At 31.5% G+C, this 10835-nt stretch overlaps 1 protein-coding gene across 1 annotated transcript in view; it reads left to right on the top strand.

Moving 5' to 3' along the window:
* The window catches only part of LOC110022567 (DNA-3-methyladenine glycosylase), a 32444-nt gene that overhangs the window by 1881 nt on the left and 19728 nt on the right, over positions 1 to 10835 (top strand). The window contains exons 6-7 of the mRNA XM_020721578.1: positions 2605 to 2846; positions 2997 to 3068. Of these exons, the coding sequence (XP_020577237.1) occupies positions 2605 to 2846; positions 2997 to 3068 (314 nt within the window). The remainder of the gene's footprint in view (positions 1 to 2604; positions 2847 to 2996; positions 3069 to 10835) is intronic.

The following is a 10835-nucleotide window of genomic DNA, read 5'->3' as shown; positions in this document are numbered from 1 at the left end:
TATATATATATATATATATATATGCACATTTTATCGTTTATATAAAGCATATTTGGTATTTTAAAAAGTATTATTTTTGTTTATTAACGTTGCAGTACCTATTGAACATTTAGTTGGGGGTAAGGCAGTGAATTTAGCTCAAAGATCATTATTCACTTGAAAATCAATTCAAAGTTTGGCTCAGGTTGAGATCACGTCGAGCTAAAAGAGTCGTCAAAATTTTGAATTGAATTTTTTTGAGCCGATTTTAAGACACACATTGATCAGCTCATACAGACTCAAGGTCGGTTCATAATTTTTTTATTTATAAAAATTATATTTAACATGTTAAGCAAAATTGAACATAACGATTCACGAGATGAGTCCAAATGATTGAATTTTTTAGTTTCATTTTCGAGCCGAATCGGGCTGGTTTTAAGCTAAAATAGATCTGAATAACTAAATTTGAGCTAGTTGTTTTGATTTCGATCCGAATCAAGCTTGAGTTAATTTTGAGTTGTTTTGTCTCTAAATTGAATATAACGATCCACTAGCTGATTTTAATGTTAAATAATTCTATTTTTGTTGATTCCTGCTTGGTTCAAAATTAGATTGTTAACCACCTTTATTGTGAGGTGGCAGTAATGATTGGCATGGTGGATAATAGTAATAGTTATTCGCGGCAATGATTTGCACTTGATAATGATTTTTAATTTTCAAAATATTAAAAATGATGTACCCCCTTATTGTGATTATTTTCTTAAAATTATTTATTTAAATTTTTTTTGTATTTTTATTCATTTTTATAATTTATTTCTTAAAAACAGATCAGCATATTTTTAAAAATTCTGAAAATAACTTTTAAAATATTTTAGACGTTTTTTTGAAAAAAGCTTAGCATATTTTTAATAAGAAAAATATGTTTTATTTTAAATTAAAACAAAAATAAATAAAAAATAACACAAAAATAAAATAACAACGAACAATAACTAATTATGACTAGGGGTGTAAATGAGGCGAACACGAGCAAGCTCAGACCCAGCTCGTGTTCGGCTCGTTAATATTTCGAGTTAAAAAAATGTGTTCGTGTTCGGCTCGTTTGTTTAGCAAGTCGTTAACAAACAAAAAGTCATTTTGACAATCTTAATCACGTAGTCATAAGATGTTAAAGATTGAGACAAGATTTAAAACATCATTTAAATTTAATTTAATAATTTTTATTTTATTTTCTTCATTAATAGTTTTAATTAATTATAATTTTTTGTAGCCTTGTAGTTAATTAATTTTTTTAAAAATACTACTCATCAAAGATATATATACATATATATATATATATAATTGATTAGTAGTGTTTCGAACCTTTTTTTAAAAATACTACTCATCAAAGATATATATACATATAGATATATATATAATTGATTAGTAGTGTTTCGAACTTTTTTTAGTAGTATTTCAAGCAAAAAAAAGCCGAACGAATAATCCTTTGTTCGTGTTGTTCGTGTTCGGCTCGTTAACTTAGCGAACGAGCTGAACATAAGCTTTTTAACGAGTCGAACACGAGCTGTTCGTGAACCACGAGCCGTTTTGACAGCCCTAATTATGACAACAAAAATTTCAAAAAATTATTTTATGAAAACAAAAATTAAAATTTGTTTTGGAAACCACGAGCCGTTTTGACAGCCCTAATTATGACAACAAAAATTTCAAAAAATTATTTTATGAAAACAAAAATTAAAATTTGTTTTAATTTTTTTTAAAATTTTTATCTATGAAAACAAAAATAAAAAATAATTGAAAGCACAAAAAATGTATGATATATTTATTTTGTATTAATTTTATCAAAGACACAAAAGAAATGCAATAAGGCGTTGCAAGAATTACATACATATCATCCGAAACTTATTATTTATAAATCAACCATCATCTTTCATCTATTTTTCAATTCTTACTAAATTATTAAAATTCATGATAAAACTCCCGACTCATATTTTTTTATTTTATCAATTTATCAATAATTTGATCAATAAAAATCAACCATCATCTTTCATCTATTTTTCAATTCTCACTAAATTATTAAAATTCATGATAAAACTCCCAACTCATATTTTTTTATTTTATCAACTTATCAATAATTTGATCAATAGTAAATGTCTAATTGATAAATATCAATGCTTGGAGCGGCCTCCATACAATCATCCGTTAGGCCTATAGTTGGAAAAAATATTACATTAGGACTCAGAACTTCGCACGTAGAGTTACGTGCGGAGTCCAATGAAATTATGTCATGAAGGTGATTGGTCGATAACAAAAAAAAATATTTCTCTTATATTATTCTGATATTATTGTATGTTACTTAGATGTTATTTGTTATTGTCCTCGCACGTAGAGTTACGTGCGGAGTCTAATGAAATTATGCCATGAAGGTGATCGATCGATAACAAAAAAAAAATATTTTTCTCGTATTATTCTAATGTTATTGTATGTTACTTAGATGTTATTTGTTATTGTGTTCCGGAAATATTGCTATCTAATTTTCTTTCTTATCCATCCCTCCTTTTTCGGCGGGAAGATCGTTGGGATGACTGCTGCTGCCAAGCTTTCTCCTCATTCCAGGAGAAAAATAAGGAGAATCAAGAACAAGAAGGGCTCCGTCGCTCTTCCCGTGGCCTCCGGGGCCCTCCGAGGGCAAGGCCGGCGGGTTTCCACGGGCCTCCGGTGAACTTCTACGGCCGACCACTTCCCTTGAATACTTAGCGGCGGCTGCGATCCTACCACGGGCTTTTTTTCAAATCGATGCCCTAGATCTTGCGCCTCGCCTTCTTGGTAAGCTCCTTCGTAGGGACGAGGTTGTCCTTCAGATCACGGAGGTATCTTCTCTCGTTCTCCTGTTTTGAAATCGAAAATTTCTTTCCTTCTAGAATATTTTATTTTTTTCTCACAGTTTAGGTCTTGATTTTTCTTTTTTTTTTCTAATATGGAAATTAGATGTGGATTTAAGTGTGAAATTGTTCATGCAGGTGGAGTCTTATCGGCCTAATGATTCCGCATGCCATGGTAGATTTGGGATTACTGCCCGGACGGCTCCAGTGGTAACTGCTGCGTAGCTTCTTTCTATATTTTATTTATAGCTTTTTAATTGTCATAGGGTGACTTTTAGACTGTTCTTAAATGAACACAATGGAAGAGATGGAGAGAAAAATGAAAACCAACCTTGAATCTAGTAACATTCATTTGAGTTTTTTTGTCCCTATTTTACTCGTTTTAACTCAAAATATTAGCTTTAAGGCAATGGATTGTACTTTTTTATTTTTATTTTTTGATGTTCAGGGAGCCTGTTCTTTATCTATTGAGTTTCATTTACTAGTAGGTTACTGAACTCACTTTTCATGACTTGCTTCAACTTACCTAAATGATTATAAGTTTTTATAGAAGGAAACAGCCAATGCATAAAGTTACAAATTTTTTTCATTTTTTGCTTGTGTTATCTTTTCATCTCTTTCTTTATTGTTGCATCATGGAATTTTATACATGTAACAGTTATGTAACATAGTATTGTGCACTAACATCTTATTACAATACAATATTGTTGGATCATAGATTGTCTGTGAACTCACACAACCTAGGCAGTGTACTTTGAAAAGAGAGAAGAAAAGGAGAAAGATTTAGTGAGAGAAGCTTTGCGATTTATTAATTGAAAGAACACATCACAAGATTTGCTTGTTGTGCCGGATTCCAACCTTGACCATTATTTATACGTTTGGCTTGGTATCCATTATGTTACATAAGTGACTACATTTATGCATTATGAAAGAAAGTAACATACACTAGTCACGTAGCATTATCTATTACTTTGTAGGATTGCCTAGCACGTGAAGCTTTCTTCCATATTGAAGTCTTGAGCTCGCCAATGTCATTCTAGCATGTTGTTGTTCATCATTGTTGAGCTTATGAGCTAATATTTACAACATGCTGAATTGACAAACTTCACTCGAGTGGATGAAGTTTTTTATACGAAGTGTATGATGATTTTTCTATATTGATTTGGTCTAGTTGTCAACTACTCTGATTGACTTGTGAAATATTTTGCTTTTAGTTTGATCCTCTATATATTAGGTGGGATAATGTCTGAATTCTACCATTTGGGCACTCAACTATGCTATTGAAATATTTTCATGCTTTGCTTATTTGCCCCAACTTAGGCAACATTTATTGATGATGGAATAAATTTTAATATTAACGTATGTGATGAAAATTGTTGTACTATATTTTTTCCCCCTTTGTGGCCATGAAATCATAAAGTATGTGCACATATAGTATAATAATTTTCATCACAATATTTTGAGAAAAAACAAAAAATATGGTAATAAACCTTTTAGAATCAAAGCAATTGAAGAACATTAACAATCAGGCCTTCGATTTATTAGTTGTTGTGAGCTTCAAATGATAATTGTGGCATTACAATGGATGATTAAACATCGCTAATATAGGGGGTGTCTAGGAGATAGGTTTTTGATTGTGGAGGAAAGTTTTAGGCTTGCAAATGTGGTTACGCGTTCATATAGGAAAATGGGGTTGGGCAACTTAGGGAGATGCAAGTGGCTAGGATGCAATGTTGAGAACTACTAGTAAACAACGGAAGGGTGCTAACATTAAGTTGTGGAAGCCTGAGGTGTGAGTTTGCATATATGTGAAGTATTGATCGAAGGGGATGGAGTAGACGAGTTAATGCATAAGAGGCTTCCAATTTTGGCTATCTTCCTTTAGAAATTCGGTCAAGCTAGAGACAAGAAGGTTCTAGTAGAAGTGAAGTGCTATAATTGGAATTTCTTTATATGCCAGTGACTAGAGGTCAGACAAAATGAAGTGGAATCTAGCTCGGCCAATTAAAGAGAATTTTAATTGTCTCCCTAATTGAGTGCAAAAATAGTTATGGTTGGTAACTTTGGGTTGTTAATCTAGAAGTGGTTGGCAATTTTGATTAAATGTAATAAATTTTGAATGTCTATTTGAATAGTATATTTTGCTTTTTATTTTTAATTAACTCATAAAGTAATTATAATAAGTTCACAAAAAATTTTAATCTATTTATTATATAATATGTTTTATTTAATCACATAATTTTATGATGACTATCATATTTGCCCTATCAAGTTGACTCAATTAAGCCAACTTTGATCAACTGAATTGAGGGAAGAACCCTCTTTAAAAGGTTCATTGGTACGCGAAAAATGGTAACAATTGATGATCTTGTGATAGCCAGTGAAAGGAGCCCAAGTCTTTAGTTGATTTTATCTTTGAAATGATTTAGTTTTAGTACAAAATGCAAGTCTAACTATGAGGGTGCTTTGTAGTAAAGCTTTCACTTAATAGCATTAAGTGCTCTGCAAATGTCTTCTTTAAGCTATCCTCGTTGAGGATATTTGAAAAGCTTCTTAATAAAGTAGATAGTATTCAGGCTAATGAGATATTTTTGGTGTTATTTAGGGGAAATGGGTCCTTATGCTCTTCTACTAGATTCAAGAAGATTATGTTTTCCATTGAGAGTTTGTGCAAAGAGTAGGAGGATCAAATTGCATATTATAAGTGAAAATGGCGAAAGGATTGTGACTAAGGCTTGGCCTCCTTAACGCAAAACAAATCAAAAAGCCCATAGAACTAGAGAAAAGACAAAATAAGATCTATTCTTTCATGAAGGTATATGGTACCCAAAATATTTGTAAATTTGATTAAACAAGGTATGAAACTCCCTTAGGAAAAGAAGCTAGGAGAAGCTTACAAAATTGGTGATTTTTAATGTATCATAAAATATTGGAAAGCACTATTGAGGAATTCTTTCACTTCAAAGATTGGTAGAGTCTAAGTTTCTATCAAGAGAATTAGAATTATGAAAAGAATGTCGTATAAATCTTTGGAAACAATTTCTTTCAATTTGTGTCTCTCTTATCATTAATGAAATAAAAGATCTATCTATTTTGTGTGTCTTTTATTATTTTACCTACCTGGTAGATATCTATTATTATTTACCAAATAGATAGCTTGTAGAATCCCCCCCCCCCCCCGACACACACACACCTTTTTTAGTTGTTTTTCCATGCCTTCTTTTTAGGTCATATATATTTCTGTTTTGGTCATATGCAATCAACCCATCCAAGATTTTGTCTAACTTAGCTATATTTAACCAACCTTGAAAAATATCAAATGCCTCTGAGTTCGTGCCAGACCATATAAATACACAAAGAATCATGCACTATAAGTATTAAGCACACCCGTACGTGCTCCGACCAACTTGTTAAATGCTTGCTCGCAATTCACAAGATCCGAGAGTGTCGCGTGGGTTAAAATTTGCATAAGTTTAAGTTTAATATGCCTTGAAATGCATGCAAAAACTATTTAAAAATCAATTCAAACCAACAAATTAAAATACTCACATGTGCTCCGACCAGCTTATTAAATGTTTATACATGTGGTCTGAGAAAATTGCTTGGGCAACGAACCATCTTGCATATACGGTAAGGTAGTAAGCCTCCGTTTTAGGCTCAGAATGATAATTTTTTCATAATTTTTAATTTCAAATTTGATGCTACTAAATACTTAGTCTAAATACTTAGCGCTTAAGGGCAAGCCTTAATCGAAAGTGTTCTTATATTATCGGGAGGGGTAATTAACCGCAAGGGCTTGCATCTATGGGAAACCTCAAATCTCAAATTTTGAAGTCCTTACAAAATGAGGGTGAAATCTCTGGATAGTGTTTTATTACCATCTGATCTAACTTCTTAAAATTTAACCCAAAACCTCACGGTAAACTTCCCCCTGCCTTATTTTCTTCATTTTATTTTTATTTCAAGGGTGTTTGAGGTATTTTGAATTTTGTAGTTTACACATAAACAAGACTTGTGAGTTCTTGGTCTTGCTCTCGATTGATTCCCGAGTAATATTGATTTTGAGGTGAGTTGACAAGCTGTTATCGTTATCTGTACTTGTGACAATTAGTCTTCTAAGAGGATCAAGTTAGTGGGTTGGACTTGCTTTATAAGGGTATTTGTGTTTATAGTATTCTATAGTTATACTGCACTTGTTTAGGAGTTTGTTTGTTATGTTCATTTTTGTTGCATTTTACTCAACTTTTGCATCCTATTTGGTTGGCTTTGAGTCTATCAATTTTGATTGTTGTACTACATGTAATCGATGATTTGATTTGTTCATCCTGATTGGAATCATGATGCTCAATATACTGTGAAGCGCACGGCAATCACACAAATATATATGTCGCTTAAGTAATATTCGAATTTAAATCTGTATTTCGATCATACGTGGAACTTGTTAATTTTACAATAGATTAAGTCCTTGTTTACTAGCCTTAAGTTTGGTTTGAAAGTTGAAATTTGGTGAATTTTAAAGTTTCTAATCCTAATTCGCAAAAATAAAATCCTATGGAAAGGGTTAGTGTTTTTCTAGCTATGCAAAGAAAATCATACTCTTATGAATTGGATCGTGTGAATCCTTGATATTTTTCCAATTAATTTTCAAATTAATATTATGAACCAGGGAGAATGCTCCTTAACTTATTCCAAGATTATAAGAAGCATTGCAAACTCATGTTACAGTTAAGTTGGCTTAACCATGCAAATTTTTTTCAGAAATTTTTAAGTCCTTTGTTTAAGTTGTAATTTTCTACTGATAATATTCTTATACTACTAAGTTTCTTTTGTATTATCGTACGTGTTCTTCTAGGCATGGTTAGAAATATTAGTTCACAAGGAATTTTAACATTGTAATTTTTCAGATTGAAAATAAAATAAGATCGAAATGATAATACAATAATATATGATTATTCATAGGAAATCTCAGACAAAATTCATGAAAAATAAGATTCATCACATTACCATATCACAAAATCTTGAACACACTTAGTTGCTACACATATTTGATAAAAACAATAAGAAATCCATTAAAATCATAAGATAAGTGTTTACAAGCAAATCATGATCTAACTATAATTGATTCTCCTTGAATTCCACTACAATCCTCTCCTCACAATGAATTACAAACACTAACTCTTTTGCAAATCTCTTCCAATTCTCATACAAGTTCACTTACCTATATTTTAACCTTTAAATGGTGAGAGAAAAATGTGATAATTTTGTTTCTCTTGTCTGTCTCTCCACACACTGGCGTTTGTCTCCCCTCCAATGTAACCCATTATATGTAAAATGAGGCCAGTAAAACATCACAAATTGTAATCCCACGCATTTGCGCGCCTGAGCGCTGGACTGCTGACGCAGGGGTGCTGGGATTTGTCACCTGGGCACTAAACACTTAGCACATGGATTTCAAATTCTCTGGATAGTGTGGGCAAAAATTAGGGCATTGGATTGCCTGGGCGATAGGCATCTAGCGCCTTGGTGCTGAACTGCTGGCGCCAAATTTCCGTCCTCTCTGTATTTTGCGCGTTTCAACCCCTTATAAGGCGCCTGGAAGCTTGCTCTGGTGATTTAGTGGGGCGCCTGGAAGCTAGCTAAGGTGATTTAGCCACATCTTTTCATCAATTTATTCCCCAATAATCTTCCGACCTGTATTGTGCAAAAGATAACAAAAATACATTTCAAAAACATAAAACTTACAGTAAAGTGAAATAAAATAAAACACCAAAAATCACATTTATACCACACATTAAATTATCCAAACTTATATATTACTCCCTTTAAGTAATCTCATTTATAAGCTTAAACTCAATTAAGTTACGTAGTAGCTCTTATCTTAGGATTTTCTTATTCTTTCATAACATTATATAATCTGATATAAAAGTGTTCAATTATCATTTAATAATTAGATTTTCATTAATTTCTTCAATGAACTCATTTCCAAGCATAAAAAAAATTTAAATTATTTAATCCAGTTTGAGTAAAATAAATTCATTAATCAAATATATATTCGAGTCAATTAATTTTTCAATCAAACAGTGCAAAGTTTATTAAATTTTTCAATATGATATTTAAGATTTTCATTAAAAAGGCTTTTAAGTCTTATAAATCCAAAAAAGAATTAAACATCAATATTCTTTTTTTTTTTTAAACTCCACTTCTTCTCAATGACCATTTTTTTTTGCTTTATGTTCCGAGCCTTTCAAAAATCTTTTGTTTTTCTCCTTTTCTTTTCTTGAATTTTCTTTTTCTTTTCTTGAATTTTTTTTAACTGAAAATTACTATATCTGATTAAACTTGTAATTTAGTAATTTTAAATGTCTAATCTCTCTTAGTTTATAATTCTTAATCATACCTTAATTTTTATTAAAAAATAATATAATTGATCCAAAAACTAAGTTTCAATTAAATTATTTGAGTTATAAATAAATTTGATTGATTAATTGTATTTGTAGTCTCTCCTTTTTAAATGATTAGGGTTTCTTATGCTAAAGGAAGAATAATTTTCTTTCTTATGGTGGGCGTATCACTCTTCTTAAGAGTGTGCTTACTTCTCTCTCTTTATTCTTTGCAAATGATGAATATGCCTATGGAGTTTATTAAAAAATTAGAAAAACTTTTAATAAATTCCTATGGGAAGGTAAAGGCAATTCTAAGATTCATTGGAGAAGTTGGAACAAGCTTTGTAAGCCCATTGATAAAGGTGGTCCGAGCTTTAGAAGCTTGTCTGATTCTATCACAATTAGTTACATGAAATTATGGTACAGATCAGGATGAATAATTCAATTTGGGCCTCTTTTATGCATGCTAAATATTGTTCAAATAAGCATCCTCTTTCTATTACTGTTAATATGAAAAGCTTTTTATTTGGCGTGAGATGTTAAAGGTTGCTAGAAACACTAAAGATTTAATTTGTTGGGACGTTGGCAAAGAAGACTGTTCCTTTTGGTATGATGACTGGACTGGTAAGGGTGCTTTAGGAGACTGGTATGGGGGTTCTGTTGAGATTGATATCAAAGTTAATGATTTTTTGTTTGAAAATATATGGTGCTTCAGAGAGCTTCAGAAGATGATTAACTCTACTGATGTTAAATTCATTGCATCGATTCCTATTATCAGCGATAAAATTGATGTGCCTAAGATTAAAGGAAATATTGTTCAAATAAGCATCCTCTTTCTATTACTGTTAATATGAAAAGCTTTTTATTTGGCGTGAGATGTTAAAGGTTGCTAGAAACACTAAAGATTTAATTTGTTGGGACGTTGGCAAAGAAGACTGTTCCTTTTGGTATGATGACTGGACTGGTAAGGGTGCTTTAGGAGACTGGTATGGGGGTTCTGTTGAGATTGATATCAAAGTTAATGATTTTTTGTTTGAAAATATATGGTGCTTCAGAGAGCTTCAGAAGATGATTAACTCTACTGATGTTAAATTCATTGCATCGATTCCTATTATCAGCGATAAAATTGATGTGCCTAAGATTAAAGGAAATATAGGGGATTCTTGTTCCAAAAGCTTTGCTAAATCATTTCAATCCTTTCAGGGGTTGGATCTTAGTTGGAATTGGAACCCTTGGGTCAAGCCTTCAATTTCTTTCTTTATTTGGAGAATATTTCATAATATTATTTCTACTGATGATTTACTAAAACTAAAAGGTTTGCGACTTCCTTCTTACTGTGTGCTCTACAGAAATCATGAGGAAACAAGTGCTTATATTTTTACTAAATGCAAATTTGCTGTTGACGTTTGGATGAAGATTTTTATGAAACTGCAGTTAAATTCGATGTAGTTTACTAATATTTCTGATATTTTCAATAAATGGGGGAATAATGGTCATGCTTTCTTCACTGTTGTACCTGTTATTACTCTTTGGTCTATATGGATTGCTAGGAATGATGCTAAATTTAATAGTGGTTCCTAATGTGCATCATACT

Source organism: Phalaenopsis equestris, unplaced genomic scaffold (assembly GCF_001263595.1).
Source record: "Phalaenopsis equestris unplaced genomic scaffold, ASM126359v1 Scaffold000197, whole genome shotgun sequence".
Classification (NCBI taxonomy): domain Eukaryota; kingdom Viridiplantae; phylum Streptophyta; class Magnoliopsida; order Asparagales; family Orchidaceae; genus Phalaenopsis; species Phalaenopsis equestris.
The sequence above is the reverse complement of the archived record's forward strand: the minus strand, read 5'-3'. Positions and strand labels throughout refer to the sequence as shown.